Source organism: Schistosoma mansoni, chromosome W (assembly GCF_000237925.1).
Source record: "Schistosoma mansoni strain Puerto Rico chromosome W, complete genome".
NCBI lineage: Eukaryota > Metazoa > Platyhelminthes > Trematoda > Strigeidida > Schistosomatidae > Schistosoma > Schistosoma mansoni.
In genome coordinates, this window is record NC_031502.1 from 44,977,056 (window position 1) to 44,997,713 (window position 20,658).

At 31.5% G+C, this 20,658-nt stretch overlaps 1 protein-coding gene across 1 annotated transcript; it reads left to right on the forward strand.

The window, feature by feature from the left end:
- Positions 1–1,326: 1,326 nt before the first annotated feature.
- Positions 1,327–19,408, forward strand: Smp_167820 (putative solute carrier family 12, k-cl cotransporter; the record flags this gene model as incomplete). The annotated part of the gene is made up of 6 exons (XM_018789854.1): positions 1,327–1,432; positions 3,543–3,619; positions 4,141–4,266; positions 5,737–5,883; positions 16,492–16,677; positions 19,178–19,408. 6 exons carry the CDS (start codon positions 1,327–1,329, stop codon positions 19,406–19,408), a joined length of 873 nt encoding a protein of 290 aa, XP_018655255.1.
- Between the last annotated feature and the right edge of the window lie 1,250 nt (positions 19,409–20,658).

Here is a 20,658-nt window from a genome sequence, read left to right on the forward strand (position 1 = left end):
GGAAAGATGTATAACTCACAGAACTGTACACCAACTAACCACTCTAACCAAACTGATATATTTAGCCACCTCTCTATATATAGTCAGAGCATGTGAAATTCAGGGTTCTGATTGGTACCCAGTCGTAATTGTTGATTGACGTTCTAAATTACTAAATAAATATGAGGTTATCAAACACATCTCTGCCAAAAGGTCGCTAATCTACTGTTTCTTATAACCATAAAAATGTATCTTGTTGTTGTTTGACCGACGATCACCTCGTGAGGTTAAATAAATGAACTATAAAATACAATCGACGGCGAGCATCAAGTACATTAAAGGAAAAGGTCATTTTTTCGAAAACTTTGACGCAACAAGAAGATATTGATGATGAGGACATGAAAAGGCTAAAATTAGGCAATGCAGATTTAAAAGCCTAATAAATAATCCGACTTGACGATTAAAGCCACCAGACTTACAGTCAACGCACTAGACAAGTTTCCAGAGTATGGCAGGCGAATTATGACGTGTGTATTTTAAAGTAATTGCTTCGTTTTCATTACACAAATCGTTCAAGCATATATTTTATGATATTTAACAATTCATCAAAAAGATAATAGCTGTTCTCATAAAAGTTTTATAAATTAAGACACATCTGTTTATGTATGTACAAGAGCCGCGACTTGAAATTATATAGAAAAGCCACAGGACGATGGTTACTATGGCCTATTTTAATGAATAGGCTTTTGTCACTATTCAGATTTTTCTAATTCTTGTTAGTTTCTGTAAAACCACTGTGATCGACCAAAGGTTATGATATAAGTCAGCCTCGAATTTCTTTGCACACCTAACACGTTTCTCATATTAGTTCTTTTCCACTGATTCACCGTCATATTAGTTAATTTTTAGTGAACCCATCACATGTATTTACAGATTGTACATCAACATGAGTTCAATCATAACTGGTTATCATGGGCTATAAACGGATTTCTTACTTATCCATTGCTATAATTGTAGCTTTTTTGGACAAATGAATAACGAAGCACTGAAAAATCGCAAGTGACACTCGTTTATTACATATTCATCCACTTTCAATGAGTTTCCTGTTGAATAATATTGCTATTATTAAAATATTCATTTTAAGGTCTGATACATCTTTTGAAGAAAGACTGATATTTTTTTATACACACTCTGTGAACAAGTTATCTGTTCAAATTTTTCTCTATAGTCAAAAATAAAAATACTATAGATACTAAATTTGTTTAATCGTTTCTATTTGACCTTCAATTTCACATCTACATTCAGACCAACATTTAACTTATTTCATCTTCGGTCGCTCAGTTTGCAATGAGTGTTCGCCGGATAAGTAAAAAGTTCAGTGTGCAGTCTGTCGAGGCCTCAGAATTGAAAGGTGCAAAGTTGTCACTCTTAGGAGAGTCTACTGAGGCATATGGTAAGTTTTCGCCGTAATAATTGACCATCAGTTTAAATAACTAGTCTTACTTGAACATGTGAAATAACTTATTCATCAAAATTTCAGTTGGACTTTGTGTAGTAAAATATTTCCTATATGAGTATGTTATAATAGTCCAACGATATAAAGAAGTTGTACACGGATTCATACATGAATACCTTGATGTATCTTATTTACTGATTTATTTCTTAGTATTTCGAGATTTGGATCTTGTAGGACAGATCAGAAATGAAAATTAGTCATAACCCAACTTATTTTATATCATTTGGGTCTTTTTATCGTTTCAATGTTGAGTGAAATGATTACGAAATTTGCTTACTTAACGGTATGAGGGTTGAAATAAATTTTTAACACCAGTAGATCGTAACTCGTTATGAGCCCTTTTTTCAAATAAATTCGGTTCTTTCCACAGCTAAATCAACGCTTGTTGCACCATGCATCCGAGTACAACAGGTTACTTACCATTCGTTTATTCATTGGAAAATTCGGGATTTGAAGAGAGCGAAAGATAACTATTAGCTTTTTGGTTTAGAGCAGGTTTTTTTGGATTCTAGACTTATAATTTTACAGTTGCACTAACGGATGACAAAGGTTTATGTGATTGGACTTTGTGGTCAATTGCTTACTAGCTTGTCCTACAAGTAATGTTTTCTGGTTATTCGTTTGTATCATCTGTTAAGAATCATGTCTTTTCAATGTAAAATGTTACTCATCAATTCTCTGTTTTGGGCTTAAATATTTTTGTTACTAACACTGAAGGATCAATTAGAAATGGGTTACTCTTGAGAATAACATTATTGCTACAGAATTATTGAACGGTTTCTATAGATTATTGCTTATGAATACATTTTTTAGACGATTTAATTCTTTTGTTCAAATAATATAATCTTCAACTTTGAAACTTTTATTACCAAGGGATTTCAGGAATTTGAATAAAAACAGTAAATGACGTTGTATATGTTGAGTATTAAACTAAACTTTAACATGTAGACTTTTTTATGATTTAAGATCAATATGAGAGGCTTATTAAATGGTTTAAAAGGTATCGAAAAACCGCCTGAAATTAGAATTACATAAAATATTTCCGCGTGGTGTTTTTGATTTAGTTGGTTAGTCACAATATGTTTGGTGAGACTATAATTTATGGACGACCTTTGAGCTGTGCTAAAGTGACACTGAGTGTCCACCTAATAACTAGGACCGAATGAGAGTTATAGGACAGTGTGAGGAATTAGAACTTTGATTTACGGTTGATGTTTAAGGTTAGGAATTAGATTTAGAGTTTTCACCACGAACTGACATCAGCTATAATGCCAAGACTATTTAGCCAAATAGGTAAATGAATTTCGCATCAAAATCCGAGACCTGTTATCTTATACGTGATTGGTTTGTTCATAAATTATAATCTCACTATACGGTCTAGTTTATCATACCCAGAGATTTGCAGTGGATGTTTAAAATTCCCTATCAATATTTTCACAATCCAAAGATACAAGATCTACTGTTTATATGGTTTCAAGATGTATAGTCATATTCAAACAACAAATTTAATTCTTTTTCTAACGGAAAGAGTCATCTTAAATGGTGATCAATAAGTATTATTGAAGATTATTTTACACATAACAAATGGTTGTCTGTTCAGGAGGTGTTTAATTGTCCTAGACGCATTTATCGAGCTTCACAGTTGTTCTATGCTAGCGAAATTCGCATTTGTCTCAGAGTACCATTTTAAAATGTGATGACATTTTCTGAATCATTTCTAACTATTATTCTATTTTCTTTGTCAAAAAATCTCAAAGTAGTTTCCGGGGTCATTTAAAGATCATTATGCTACGTATCAAAATTTTAGGCTTAGTTTTGTGTTAAACTAGGCGAAACTGTTCGTAGTCATGTAATCATCGGGGTAAATTTGTCCGAAAAACTCCTAATCAAAATATGTTTACGGCTATATTTGGAAATAGGTTTACAAAAATCGGATAAAAATACATCGGTGTATAATTTCGTCTAACTAACTGGGATGTTGTACAGTTTATGCTACTTGATTGTTCAATTTTATTTTCTAACAAATATCATATTTCTTCAAAATTAGCTGGGATCCCGACGGAAGTTGTTGATGAGGATATCGAAGCTGAAGATGAAGACAATACACAACTCAATCTTTTCGAGGTAATACAGTGTATTTCTATGATCAACATGATTCTGTTTGCCATGATAACTATATCTTGTTTCGTTTACTAGTCATTTATTACCATTAGCTCTTCCAATTTCACGTTTTGACTACTTTAGGGTTACTAGATTATGATCTGAAGAAATCACTGAAATTAGTAATAAATAGTTGAATTCAAAGTTCATCCCTATGATTGAGAACTTATTTTAAGTGTTGTAAAGATATCCATTTTTTGTACATTTCTGCCCTCAAATGGATTTGCGAAGTGAGTGTTTAATGTTCATAAGCATTCTGTCTCTCATAACGTTTTTGGAAGTCATCTTAGTACGATTTTGATTACTTTAGAAATATGTTGGTGATCTACTATTTTCATATTCTCTGACATATAACTATTTCTTGTATGGTCTAAGAAGGAACATGAAATAAATGTCTCTATGAACTAAAATACTTTGCAGGGAAAATTTTTTAAGTGTCCTATTGTTCCTTATTTTTAAACCACCTTGGTTTTTGTCTGTTGTAGGAAGATGATAAGACATTGCCTCCGATGAGTAACTGGTTTGGTAAGCTGGCAGCTTACACTGGTGGAATAGAGCCAACTGTAGGTGAAACTAAACAACTGAAAGAAAAGCAAACAAAGTCAAGTGATGTAAGTTGATTTTTTAGTGTTTTATAATCAGCACAGATTCATATTTTTATTTTCCGTACTTCTGCTGAGCCTTTTTATAAAATCAGGTTGCCAAAGCTTTATTTACTAGTAAACATTAAATATGAAGTTTAATGGCTTCTTTGCCGCTGTTCGCTACTTCAATTGTACATTGAAATACCCCACTCAGTCGTCAGTTTGTAATTGAGAGTTGAACATGTGCTTTTACAGAGGACAGCGGTTGCTTGGATCCCACACAGAAATGTTTTTTCTATATGTGAGTCACGAGAACTATATTCAGGTATCTTTTAATGTTGGGGCGTATACCGCAATAGATGAGATTGATAACTGAAACTGTAATCCAATTAAAATGTAAAGCGTGAGATAACTGCGATAAATCATACAGTCTCATAAATATGCATCGCTCCAGGGAGTTAATCCATATGTTGAGGGGTTCGGCAGTTGAGTAAAAGTATTGAGGCTAGGGAATAATAGAACCATATAAACATTTACTGGTGATAGATTACGTACAAACATATCTAATATTTATCTGATTGTAAATAGTTGACACATTATTTTCTATCGTAACTCACATCTACTTTCTCTGTTTTTTTTCTATCATTTGTTACTTGTTCCAAAATATCTATCTTCACTTTGACCATGTTTTTTTCACTACGATGAGTATCTCGTCATAAGGCTGTTAAATCATTTTTTTCTGACTTAACCGTTTTTTTGTACAAATGTAAAAGTAAGGGCCTCAGAGAGTTGTATTTGTAGTGAAGTTTTGGTACAAGCTTGTAGTACGGAATTAGATTATCAATCGCATTTCCAACGATTTAGTTATAGGCCAAAAGCATACATACTTAACATTGACTTATGGGATCCAATTTATTTCAGCCATTCGCTATTTTATTGGCTGCAACGTCATGTAATCTCAATTATTTGCATTCTGGATTGAACCATTGAGTGGCTGTTAAGCTGTGGGCTCTTTGAACCAATAAATCAACATTAATCACCGACAGAAAGCAACAATTGTATTGTTTGTGTTCGCTAAAGTCCAATTTTAGATGTCATTACATGAGCATTCATTTGTGACAGAGTTATTATATAGTGAATGCTTCCATTATCCTTGAGAAGACAAAATTTCTTTGATTTATGGATTGACCTTATTAAGTTATGTTTGCAAGTGTAAAAACAAGACTCAGGGATTTCTTTTTACTCCTATCAACATTTTATAAAGAAGCTCAGCCATTCAAGATGTTTCTTTAAATAGCGTTTGCAATAATTACTCTGCTTTTGTGCTTTCATCTTGAACAAACATAAAACTCTAATGATTTTTTGTATGACTGATAGACCTGTTCCGTTCAGCTCAATACATAACACTTTCTTTCCTTTTAACATTACCGAAGTACAGAATATTTTGATTACCTTATCGATTTTTGGTATATATCTTTTATTTTTTGTTTCGTAAAGAACAAACGTTTGGGGACTATATTGGGTGTTTTTCTACCATGCTGTCAAAATATATTCGGCATCCTATTATTTGTTCGAGTTGGATGGATAACAGGCGTGGCAGGCGCGTTTCAAACGTTCCTGATAGTACTTCTGTGCTGTAGTTGCGTAAGTTCTATCTTTTAATGCAGTTTAAATGGTGTCACAATTTAGTTGAACTTAATCAGTTGATAAATGTACTTAAGGAACCTAGTATGTTTACCTCACACATGTATTACCTAATGGTACTAGTAAATTCATTTCAAACTCCTTGCACTAGATTTCGGTAAATATATTGTTTTGAACTAGTTGGTATATCTCTGCCAGAAGCCCGCACAATAGATAGGTTCTATTTAATGCCTATTAGTATCTTTAATAAATTCTTACCCTTTCGTAGTTTCCATTGATTAGAATTCACTCTTGAGTCGATTTAATGTTTGTTAGAAGCGCTAGGTTACCTAGATATGATATAAGTGGTCATAAGTAAATCGGGGCATATAGCACGTTGAAGAAACTATCTACAGTGAATATTGATGGGTACCAATTTAGAAGAAAAACAGGTTTGAGTGTTTATAACTGTATGTTTATTATCATATCTTTTTTTATATTTTATCACGATTTTGTTTTTGCAAAGAGTAGTCCATCACAGTAACAATGGAACATGGAATTTAGATTTTTTATAAATAATTACTACTATGTATTTTATAAAGTTTTGTTTAGCTACACACTATTTTATGATATTACTGTTCATTGATAAATATATGTGACAAAAATATCTATGGTTAAATAAATTAATCCTTCTTTGTTAGGATATACTATAGGGTATTAAATCCAACTTTGCCTATTTATTCATATGGCATCAATTATCAGTTTATTCATCGCTACCACACTATTTCTCTCCAAAATATTTCTCTATTACAGTTCAAATAATCACTTCACTTTAATACCTTTCTTTTTTACATTTACCTCACAATTTCTATTTATTTATCGTTATCGAGGAAAAAATGTGGCTCTCTAAGTAAAAATTTACATCCAACAAAAAGTTGTGCATAGTTACTCCTTATGTTCCTGTTTAACAATCTTTCTTTTTTGAAGAAAGAATCCTTTTATACCACCACTCTATTTAAGTGTTTTCTCTTTATACGTATGCCATGATCTTTTTCCATTGTAAACTTTTTATTTGTATAAAATTTTGTTAAGGAAACGAATACAAACGAGGTTGTTCAAATTTTTTATTTCAAAGAGAGAAACAAAAACGAGAATGCACGAAAATTGCGCTCAAGTTATTTAAAGATTACACTGATAATTAGTGACTCTCAAAGTCTTGTTACGTAGTATCTCTATGTTTTGTTCTCCTTTGCAAAGTCTTTTGAAGTTTCCACTAAGGATTATCATCAAAGTCTATACCAACAGCTTTAAGAAATGTGTAGATAAATAGGGATACAATTTTATATACAAGTTATATATGTCCTTACGAATTAAGTTTAAAATACTTTATTTTATTTTCACATAATTCTTTACTCCTTCCCTAAGTCTTCATAAGCTCTTTTTTTATTCTTAACGGTCAATTTCTCATTTGTTTCTTCTCTTTTCTATCTTAACCTTTTTCAGATCTCCTTCTATAAAATAGTAGCACATGCGTTTTTATTTAATTTAAATTCAAGTATTTCAAACTGTTGTTGTTGATTCGTCTTTGTCCCATATTTTTGTTGCTAAAATTTCATGATAACGTTTTCTTATTTATTTGATCAGCCTAACCTTTTTTGTTTGAGTTTTATGCATGAAATGAGGCGAGCGAAAGTTTTAATTTGATCAATAGTTATTATAACACTGATGTCTAGTTATACAAGGCAGTATTGATCATTAGGATAACTATCAATCAAAAGACATCATATTCTTTCCTCATCCATTAATCAAGAGAGAAAGTATTTGATTAGAAATAATCATATATATAACGTACGACCTGAAACATGGGTACATCTGTTCGATTTACCTTACCCATTAGCACAGCGAAATGAGATTTTCAGGTCAGATCCAAAAGTGGTAGTGGTAGTAGTATAAATAGTAGTGATAAGAGAGATTAGACAGCGAAGATATAACCTGAGAGGAAAATATAAATCATCGAAATGAAGGCTTTTATTTTTCAGGTACTATCAAACGATATCTGAAAAATAAAAGTAAAAATTATGCGACTAGAATCGTATTTTAATTTAGACAATACGTGTTGACACGAAATATGATTAATTAAAAACTACTAAAGTGGAATGTCGCTCGTGTTACAGTGTTTTTACTCTGTCTTTTCATTGTTATATCGAAGTGTTTATACTATTGAGCCGCATATACTAGCAACGATCAGTAAGATAACACGGAAGCTAATATACCAAAATCTTTAAATTAAACCAAGTAACTTTAAACGTATTTTTCAAAGACTGATGGTACGATAGTTTTTAAATGCTTAAAATATTAAAACTTTTCAAGGTATAAATTAGAATAACCAATGTGAGTTAACAATATTGTTTATAACTAGGTCTTAGACATTCCCTACCCTAGTATACAATAATATTATTATGCATATGTAGAAAATATTAGGAACAGTCACGATAACCCATAGGTCAATGTGCTTCGTATTTATATGATTAGCTATGTACTGTATGTCATTGTTATCATTGACTCACAAATTCCCTTGATTAGTTTAATACTTTTCTCATATGCATAAAAAATATAATTGTTTTACGTAGAGTTCTAACATAGGAAACTATAAGTGGCTTATTCAATAAAATTATGGAATGAATACTGATTCCCACATTTAACGATGGAGTCTCGTCAACTAAATAATTAATAACTAATAAGTAGTATAAACCACTAGTTCTCCTTTCATTGACTTTTGATCTGTCTTCTGATTACCCCTTTTCTACGTTGTGTCTTTATTTAAGCAACCTTCAACAAATGCTGTGGCTTTGGTTCGCTTTCTTTTCACTATTGAATGTGTTCTGTCAGTAGGCTTTCAACACCTATTTTAGAATAAACCTGAATTTTTTTTTAAATTTTACTTTGTGTTTCACTAGGGAAAAAAAACAAATTTTCACAAGTCTTAACGTACCGTTTAATCAGATGCACTTCAAGAGAGCTTGATTAAATACGTAGCCATGAAATATATACTAAATGCAGATTTTTCAAAAAATTACTTTTGAATTTGTGGATGCGCTTGAATCGAAATGTTTACATTGAAAAACCAAGTTAGATGGGAAAGAATATTGATCGTATGATTTGCTGATTTTTTAAACTGTATTCAGCGACATGAAAATAGATCCATATCTGTTAATAAATGTATTGCTGTGAGTTAATCATAGGTTTCTAGCTTTTTGTGATGACATGATACATTATCGTCATAATGGGAGAAACTAAAAAAATACGATAATTCTCAACTTATTTATAAACAGGTTGAAATCACTGACAGAATCGACATGGTCTTACAGAAAATCGCTCTTCGTATCGATTAAAATACTGTAGATTTTAATTCCATCTCAAATAGCAGTTGTACGTTGTATTTAGCGAGTGCGTTACTTCGTTTACGCGTTAATGTATTCGTACGATAGTGTGTATCGAGACCCCGTAAAACAACTATTTATCACCTAGCTATTATTAATAATTACTGTTGACTTTTGCAGAGCTAATGGTGTTTTGTATACAAAAATCTGTTCACATTAGCGTTACTGGAAATGATTTCTTTGGTAAACAAATGAACGAGAAGCAAAATAAACGTTTTTAAACAAACACAATCCTTTCCTCTAACTAGAATAAGACTGAACTGGATAACGAATTATTATCAATAAACAATAGCCTAACTTTTTACTTTTGAATATTTTTTGAGAAAAATTCTGTTGCAAAGTCAATCACGTATCGCCTTGAGTCAGAACTATGATTATAAATAATAACTCAATGCTACGTTTATATTTTGAACATAAGGACATGAATATATTTTGTAGCCGAAGATAGCTATTGGAGGAACAAAAGTTAAAGTGATACGATAAAAATTGATTCTCGATATAAACCAGAATATAATATACAGTCGACCCCTGAACACCACAGTTTATATCTATTCTCCTTCAAGATACTAATGTCCATTAAGGATTTTATTATTCTGCTTTCGCTTACGGATATTCTCCACAGTATTACCATGTTTTTAATCTATTTCACCTTAGGTAAAAGGAATGAACAATGAGAAATCTGTTCAAATTCCGTCTATGGCTATAATTAAAACCATCAGCTTATATTAAAAGCGGACAACAGTCGTGTTTAATAACTAAATAGGATTTCTATCATAGGATATATCGATTAATTTTATTGTACTTTGACTTAATTAACTACAAAATAGTCTGTTTATTCAAGTTTAGTATCGACAATAAATAAGTCACGACAAGGTTGTGTAAAATATTTAATCAGGTTAGTTAAGTGAAATTTCTATTCGTCTAACTTTATATATTCACAACTGTGCATAATGTTAAACATCATTGTATTAGTCTCGTGCTTATTTATCAATACCAATCTTCTTATAGAATAAACTTTTACCATATGTCAACAAAAACTGGAATTTTCTTTAGTAATTTTAGTAATTATGTCATTATTACATTCTTATGGATGTTTATAAACTTCGACTCAGTCATATTGTGCCAATTATAAGATATATATATAGCAGATCTAATCCAAAAATGGGTCAAGTGTGCAGAAATTTTAATACTAAAAAAACTTCTTGAATTCATTTCAGTTTTATTTTTACTAGTTTTACAGCTAGAGTAAGAAACATGAAAACTTTGCATGCATATTAATCTATACGATTCAATCTAATGGACTTCATATATATATATATATATATATATATATATATATATATATCAGTTCCCAAAAGTGGCTAACTCATTTGTTTTGATTCAGCGCTGGATGTTTTACTTTTCGTTTCTCTGTGAAATATCTCTTAAATCTGTCCTTTTTGTTTGGTAGTTTTTTGTTTTTAATAAATCTTCACCTTATAAATCTTTTTTTTTTCAGGAAATACTTTTATTCATAAAGAATTTTCAGTCTACTTTAATGTAACGTACAATAAACATTTAAACTTTAAAAAAGTGTTTCTTATTAGAGGGAGAGTTCTTTATTCATCACTAAATCAGTGAATAAGTCTTAATCAACATAATATGTATTATTATTCCCATGGTTGTTTCACGTTTACTAGTAAGTCAATTAGTCTTATTAAATATGTAACTTGATCTGAAACTCAACTTTAATTCAGTTCAATACAGATCCTAAAAATGATCGTTAAATTGATTGAAAAAACTACTTTGTTTCCCACTGTAATCTTGAAATTGTTTAAATAGTGTAATGACGTTTGATGTGTGCTTGTAAAGTATTATTTCTTAGAGCCCTGTCACACTGACAAATAACCGCTTTATTTTTGATGATTAATACCAAGTTTGTTTTGGGAAAATCAAAAGCTAGGCAACGAAATGGAACTAAAATAATCAAATAAATTAGCACAAATATTGTTTGTTCTTTATTTATGTTCTAAGGTCATCTTACTGAAACCAATGTAGCGAAATCGAATAATGAGTCGTTTTTTTAAACTTTTACCGCGTAGTTTTCCTTTACTATGAGCAAACCACTCAATATATTTAGTGACTGTTTTCAAATGGTTTTATGAGCTTTATTATTAGTTAACTTGTCTATTGAAGACACATCATACAATTATTAACCACTAAAGTGGGGTAACATACTACTTATAACGAAATACACCATTTGGTCAAGTGTCGTGATATCTCCATATATATATAATTTACTTTTTACTTTTCAAGGTCCCTAATTATTTCAACCATATTCCGTAATCCGAATTCGGGTTACGTATTAACTCAAATAATATTAATTATAGTGAAAGTAGTAATAGGAGGAAAAAATTGTCTTAGGCATTACAGTATATTTTTGTTATATCCCGTGGAGAATTATTAATGGTAACTTTGAGGACTATTTATGGACCAATGTGATATATATATATCATATTGTATAATTGTTAAGTAACTAAACTATCCATATTCGTATCCCTTTTATTATAAGCTTTATTTTGACCTGTGAACTATTATTATACGATTTACCATTCTTGTGTTATCCCCAGTCTATCAATTACTGTTCCCCCTATTCGCAGCCACATTTGGCTAAATATTGTACAAATGTTATTTTCTATTTCATGGTACGATGTGGTCTGTTTGATTGGTATATAAACTCAGTATGTTTGAAAATAATGATTCATATTTCAGAGGCTGTTATTGATGCTCTGGACTTAACTGGTTGGGCTAGGCGGATAGCAGGACTGTTAGGTACTCAAGACTGCTCATACGATTTTGTGTATCATTGGGCGATCAATAAATTCACTGCTCTCTTATTGGCGGTATTATCACTCATATATAAACAGAGCACGCACGCAGTCAATCGTTATAACAATTTTAAAATTCGTTTAATGCTTTATAAATGCGTAGGTAGAACTCGACATCTTTTTTACTGATTAGCAAGTACAACATGGTGTTTTGAAGATTATTGTAAACCACTGACAGTAATCATTTGAAACAATAAAATATTTAACTTAAGCATATCTTGTGTTTGTAGATTTGTTTTGATGATATATTCGGATAATTATCGCAATATAAATAAACTACTTAAATTTACTTAATCGTATTATTGTTCCTAGGGCAATGTTTTGGTCTTGACAATATTCTTCCCTTATTGAGATAATTATCGTATTTGTTTTTAAAAAAAATGAACTGGATAATTTATTTACATTAACTCATCACTTATTTCATAATATTATTAGTTGTTTTTTTTTTAAATCATACGATATTCATACTGGTTTTTTGTAGTTTATATAATGTCCATAGAATGTTCCCAAAAATGTGGTTTTTTCTTGTTCGCCCTTCTTACACACATATCTTTTCATATTTTTTTCTGATAAAAATCCAGAGTCGAAGAGTGAATATTAGGAAAGACTGACAGAATCACAAACAAATTAAATAATCATATCACGGGATTATAATTGTGAAAAGTAATCTTTTTACTTTGTGTGGATTCAAGGGATAATTTATTGTTTTTCTTAGAAAAATCAACAAATTCTAATCCATATTAATATAATGGGTAAAAAGCAGGTTATGTTGAGTAGTTTATAAGATTCGGATATTTTTATTTCTTTATTCAGGAGTACCATTTTCAAACTATGAACTTTAAGACTAAATTGAAGCACGATTGAAATGATTTTGTATATTACAGGAGATGCAACAAACTATTAGATTAATTAACTTTAAACTACTGGATAACAGGGAAGTGAATGAGACTTTTGCTATGTATGGACTTCCAAATCCGACTCCAACAAGCTAATTAAAGTTTGTAAGTTTACTATAATTGAAATCAGCAAGGTAAATGGTGATTCACTTCCAAGAAAACATCACCATATATTAATGATTAATCGCATTTCATTGTTAAAACACTTCTTAGTTCTTCATTCTTATGATGAAAGAAGCTTCTGATTACTGATTGGCGCATGTATTATTTTTACACAACTTATGTATAAAAAACTTCATTTTTCTATGGCCGAGGATATACACCTAATGTTATTCTGAATCCTTTGGTGTATAATATTCATTTCTTGACGAAGGAAATATCTCAAAATTATGGATTCACGCAGATGAAATCATTTAAGTCTATGATTGACATAAATGGTTTTGTACTACTAATATAATATAGTAGTATACTTGGTAATGTATAAGATTTTAGTCGTTATCATAGTAATTGGTTCTTACTGTCGTTATTAATACGATATAATCATGCTACGCATATGCTATATCTGTTCCATTAAAGTAAATTTAAAAGTATTCTAAAACCTAATTACCTGTTTTTTATAGTACTTCCTTCCAGTTGATCTGTTTATCTGTACTGGGATTTTTAGTATTGAACATGTTTTTCAATATCAGTGATATTGAATTAAAAATGTCCATAAGATTGATCATTGTGTTGTCTTATTAATAAATTGCTTAGTCCATATCGTACAAGTGTTTATTATCGACTTATAAACTAAATATTCAACGAATACATAGTTGACAGAAAATAAAAAAACAGAGAAACCAATAGTTGAGATTTATAATTAATCCAAATTTAAAACTACATTTATTGTTCCAACATCTTTTGACCTAAATAATAAGTATTTCAAGTTTATTATTATTTGGTCGTGAGTTCCAAGATCTTTTATGAAACGACTGGCATACTAATTAACTGATACAATGAATGGTTTAAAAATATCTGCATAAAAGTGTGAATTGAAAGGTTTAAAAGGCACTTTTATTCCTTCTGATATCATTGTTTAACGCTTGCCTCGTAATGCAGTTTGATGATTTCCTTAATCTATGTCCTATCCACCTCCAACGTCTTTTCCTGATTTCCTCTCCAGATGGAAAGTGGTTTGCTCTCTCCCACAGTAGGCTACTGCCGATGGTATCCGGTCAAGGGACATTGAGTATCTTGCATAGACACTTGTTTATAAATACTTACACTTATTTTGAACATGGTTGTAGTAGTTCTCCTCATTTGAGTTGCGCACAATATAATTGTCTTGATGTTCGTATTGAATATTGTGACTTTGATATTGGTTGACAGTTGTTTTGAGTTCCATATTTTGTTGAAGTGTAGGAATGCTGTCTTTGCTTTGTCGATCCTTACCTTCACATTTGCATTAGATCCTCCTTGTTTATCAATGATGCTGTTGAGAAATGTGAAACGTTCCACCTCTTCCAGAATTTTTCCATGAAGTGTGATTAGGTTGGTGCTGTTTGTGGTGTATTTGAGGATTTTACTTTTTCCGTTGTGTGTGTTGAGGCATAGTGATGCAGAGGTTTCTGCTACACTGGTTGTGTTGACCTGCATTTGTTGGTCTGTATGGGACATAAAAGCTATGTAATCTGTGTATGTATTACTGACCGATAATTTGGATAAATACTTGGAGAGCCGGAAACAGTGGTCTACAGATATTGGTATCCTATAAAGCGATAAGTGTAGTACCACGATCCTCTTATTAATCATTTTTATTATTTATCACTTTCTTACATTTAGAGTTATAGTAGTATATGATAAATACTCCGTGATATATATTTAGATATGTTCAAGCTGTAAGTTAAACATGTTTTTAATGAATACGTTATATATATATATATATATATATATATATATATATATCTGGATATGTATTTATATACATAATATTGAAAGTAATTTATTTTGTTTCAAGTTTTCTTAAAAAATAAATCATAAACTATTTCAGTGAAACTTAATTTCATGTTGATCAGGTCAATTGTAAAATCAACTTGATTTATCATTTCTAACAACCTGTTTAAAATATTTTTATCGTTTCCATTCTATATATATATATTTATAATAATTTACTTAAATCTGAAGGGGTTTTGTGTAGAATTTAGTATTTTCATAGTTGAAATCATGAGTCAATTGAAGCTACACCACCATGGAAAACCTGGAAGCACTGAACAGCCGTTTCGTCCTATTTTGGGACTCCTCAGCAGTGTACATCCATCATCCCTCACTCGCGAGACTCGAACCCAGGACCTATCAGTCTCGCACCGGAGCACTTAACCTATAGACCACTGAGCCGGCATGTGACGGCGTTAATGTCTAACTTCAACCAATTCACGATTTTGATTAATAGGACGAAACGGCCGTCCAGTGCTTCCAGGTTTTCCATGGTGGTCTAGCTTCAATTGACTCATGATTTCAACTATGAAAATTACCTAAATCTATCATCATCTTCCTAATCATTCAAATTAATTTTGTAACATTAAGTTAGTTTATATATTATGATCTAGTTTATAACAAAGCCCACTGTTAAAATTTGTAAAGTATTAGACAGTTGTGTTAATTCTTTTGTCTGACAATTTCCAGTAATAAATATGTATGCATCAATCTATCATGAAACATTTGTTCATCGATCTCTGTTATAATTCATTTGTCCTCTAGTTGAGATCAACTTTTCTTTATTTACATTTTGTCTGATTGATATTTATTTTGTTTATTCTAAAATGACAAGATTTTGTTTAAATTAAAATGGATAAAATGAAATTATATGAGAGTAGATAGATTATCATTATTTTGATTTAGTTTATACTTAGTAGAAAATCACTTTTGATATCAACAAACAAAACAGTTATTGGCCTGAAATGTTTATGATAGCATCCAAACTGTCTGTGTTTCAATGTTGAAATGAAATTGTCACAAGGTGGCCTGCTTGAATATCTGAACTACCTGTTCCTGCCATGTGGATATTTCAACAAGTTATCTGTTTTGTTGTTTGTTTTAGCCCATCATTATGCCTATTAGTCTCATAACCTATTCATATGCGTTTGTGAAAAGTTAACGACATTTCACTGTACAAGTTACAAAACAGCTCAATCAGAGATATCGTGGTTGCTGCCAATATACATGGAAAAGAATAAACATTATTCAGATGTCGATTCCTGCACTGCTAACATCTAACTGGCGACCACTCAATATTTATCACAAGGATCGATCAAGAAACAAGAAAAAGAAACTTGTTAAAATACTCTGTGCTGAGAATTCTATACTGTTTCAAAATATAATATTGAATAAAGCCACTAATAATAATAATAATGATAATAATAATAATAGATTTTTTGTCTTCTTTTATAGACTATGCTCACTGCCTTAAGTATGTCTGCAATTGCAACAAACGGGAAAGTTCCTGCCGGCGGATCGTATTTCATGATATCACGTTCGATTGGCCCTGCTTTTGGTGGAGCAGTTGGTATACTTTTCTATCTCGGTACTACAATAGCGTCTGCTATGTATCTAGTAGGAGCTGTGGAAGTATTTCTAGTGAGTGTTATTTATTATTTTATGTTTGTAAGCTGGTTTAGTGTTCTCAGTTTAGTTTTTAATATATTAACGATGCATTTAGAAGTCCTTGATTCTTAACTATTGATAAAAATCATTTCTTATTATTGTTGAAGCGTAAATAAGGCTACTGAAGCTATTCTATTATATCATTTAGTCTTTGTTAGTAAATTAATGGATGAGGCAATATTTGCATTCACTGTTCTCATCGTTTTAGCTACCCATAAAAAGTGTTTTTTTCCATGGGCGTAAGAGTTGTATTGTTCCATATCGAGGCTGTTGTGTTAATAAGAGTTGTTAAAGGCGCGAATACTTCGTAATTTGTTTTTCTTTTGTATTTCATGACAATACATCAGTTGTTATCATCTGTGGAGTGTACGTTCTATTCTTTATGAAACTCATTAACATGTCTGATCAACAACAAAAGTATTACAATTGGTTTGTAAAATATATGGTAGTTTTTATTATAAGGTGCTTTATTTCTTGGTTTTCATTTTATGTATTAAACTTACTGTTTTTCGTCGGGCTCTTACTCTCTTTCCATTCCTATAACTAATTTGTTAAGAAATAGTTTGATTTATTGGGGTACAAATAAAACTACAGAAGATTTCTATATTTCCTCAAGTTTCTTCTAGTTTACGAAAATGCACCATCAGAATCTAATAAATATTAAAATTGTATCATTTGTGTAAATAGCTATTTTCATGGATCTGTTTTAGAGGAACTAGACAGAATGGAGACGTTTCAGCGAAGAAAACGTTTTTTCAGTAATATCATTTACGTGAGCTGTACAATCATATTTATTGCATAAAATAGTCATAAGTTTTCTAGTATTGACTTTATTTTATGCTGTATTCTTGAATAATGAGAAATAAATATTAATAAAATAGATATAAATGATGATTTTCTACTTTGTGAAACCGAAGGATAAGAAAATAATTGACACCAACGATTTGTAAAATAAAAAGTGGGTTTTAAGATAGATTTCGAGTCGATGAATAACTGTAGCCTTAGATATACATGGATTTCTGTTCTAAAACTTCTTTGAGATAGTTCTTTTGATTTTTTTAGATAACTCTGTCCGATAATTTACCTGGAAGTGCGTTGACAGTGTTTTCAAGGATTGAGGCGTTGAATAACTCACATTCCAAGTTTAAGTAGAGTTGGAGACTAGTGTTTGGATATTTTTAAACTCTTTACATGGCCAATATAACCTGTTTCATAAACTCAAGTAAACTGACAAATGCACATTGAGGTGGCTCACAACGTCAATATATCTTCGACACTGTCAGAGTTTGATACCTACTAAAGAAAATGTTCGGAGCTTCGCCTCATAAATGTTCTTTCTTAAAGGTTTTTGGAGTTTGCTCTTCAAATATTGCTGATATGTTCTTGTGGTGACTGATACTATATCAAGACCACATAAATTATTCTAGCTTCTGGATAGACCAACTTATTCATTTTTCTTAAGCCACACATTAACCTTGTCACTTATTCGCTTATTAACCCTTTACTGTTTTCACATGATCATATGTGTGTTAATTACTTACCCTACTCATTACGTGTTTGTAACATATTTTTGTTTTAACCACGCTTGATCAAAATAGAATTGTCTCACTCACCTTCTTCATCGTGCAACACTTCGTTTTGTTTCGCTTCGCTCTCCTCAATTCGTTTCTCTGATTATCTGTCCGGATCAATGAGTGCATGAAATGTGCGTATTCAAAATTCATTCTCGTATTTAACTTATTCCGTTATTTACTAACGCGATTTCAGTCGATAAAAATATACGAGGATTGGCGGTATGTATATTTTGATAGCAATCAATATACGACTTAACTGGAGTCAGATATCGGGCAACAAAATACTCTTTAAATTCATTGTATATGAATACAAGTCTACTCGGAACTTTGAGGATACTTTCAATTAGATACTTTGGTTTCAGGTTACCGTTAACGAAACTGTGAGAAGTGAACTATTTTCCGCTTGTACTCTCCAGATCATGTTTAATTCGTCATCGATAATGTTATCTGTCCACATTCGTTTAGTTATAGGGGACAGAGAATGGATTAGATCCTTCTTTTCTTGATAGTACTTGATTACTTTTTCAGATCGTACAACACGCCTCCATTTGATTATAGACTACTATATGCGAAATAAATTTTAAACACGATCGTACAGCTCAGGTAAATGACATTAGTGAAAAGAATTTCTTTTAACCTCCTTTGTTTTGTTTGATGATCTGTGTGTTCAATACATTTTTGTAACTATATTTGTTAGTGTGGTGATACTTATTCATGATTCCTAGTCTACTAAGTCGTGGCTTCGCCTCCTTATAAAACTTGATATTTTTATGATTAGTTTAGGTTTTATAACCAAAAGATAAAATAAACATACATTAGGTTTTAAGCATGTCAAATTTTACATTTTAATATATCTATCTAGTTTTCTAAAGAATTTACATTTTCTAAATATCTTTTAGAAATATATATTTCCCCAGGCATCGTTATTTGGAGACATTACATCAGATGCTGCGCTATTTAACAATACACGTGTTTATGGTACAATACTTTTGTTTACTGTTATGTGTTGTGTGTTCATGGGCATTCGTTTTGTTAGCCGATTTGCTGCCGTCAGTTTGGCTGCTGTTTTGATTTCAATTTTATGCGTGTATTTAGGAGTTTTTACAGTGAATCCATCTAGAAGTCCTTAGTAAGTTTAGTTTTTCTCAAATTTATTCCACTTCAAGTACGTATTTATAATCTTTGTAGTATTTTTATCCGGACACTTACCTCTAAATATAGTTTCTATTTAAGTGTATTAGTTTGGATTGATTTAGTTTTCACCTGGTATACATTCTTGCTGAAATAACACTTTTGTGACCTGTTGATCTGACTCCAGTTGATCGTCAGGTGATGTTAACGAAATATACGTGCCGCCAACCCTTGTGTATAATTATCGACTTAATTTGCGTTAGTGAATAACGGAATAGATTAATTCAAATACGATAATAAATTTTCGATAAGTCTATTTCATACACTGGTTCATCCATACAGACCGTAGGAGAAACGAAGCGGAGCAGGCCTCAGAACGCAAATGTGCTAACTCCATTCGATCAAGCGTCACTCCATATTTATGGCCAAACAAAAATAAGCGAAAGAGATGTGATGAAAGACGGTAAGCGACACACATATACGTTTATATAAAACCAGTCAACGTCATAAGCGGATGTTTGACAAGGTCAGAATGTGACTCAAGACGAAAAAATAGGTCGGTATTTCCGGAAGCTACAATAATCAGTGTGAGCTTGAAATTATACTATACAATAAAACACGTTTCTATTGTCACATGATGTCTTCGCTCTTGAGGTTTCCGATCCTGGATCATCTAAAATATCCATATTTCTTGTAGATTCACTCAGTGCTGAGTACGTAACTTAGGTAGAAAGTTTACCAAGTTAGAAAAACATTGAACTATTAGATAGCAATAATTCACTGATTGGATGGTTAAGTACTCGTCGCTAGTCTTGAAAACTCCGTTTTCGATATTGTTCAGTGTTATATATATAATTTTGATGTTTCTCAAGTTAGAATCAAGTAACTATTCAACGCTTCTAGATTTCTATAGGTACTTTTACCTACTTACTTACGCCTGCTACCCGTCGTGAAGGAGAATTGGCTGCCCACCAAGATTTCCCATCGAACTCTGTCCCGAGCAATCCCTCCCAGTTGTTGTTCATCCTTTTGTTGTCTGTTTCCGATTCCCGACTCAATGTATCCCTTGGTCTTCCAATTTTCCGCATCCCCTCAGAAATACAAGTTAACGCTTGCCTCGTAATGCAGTTTGATGATTTCCTTAATCTATGTCCTATCCACCTCCAACGTCTTTTCCTGATTTCCTCTCCAGATGGAAAGTGGTTTGCTCTCTCCCACAGTAGGCTACTGCCGATGGTATCCGGTCAAG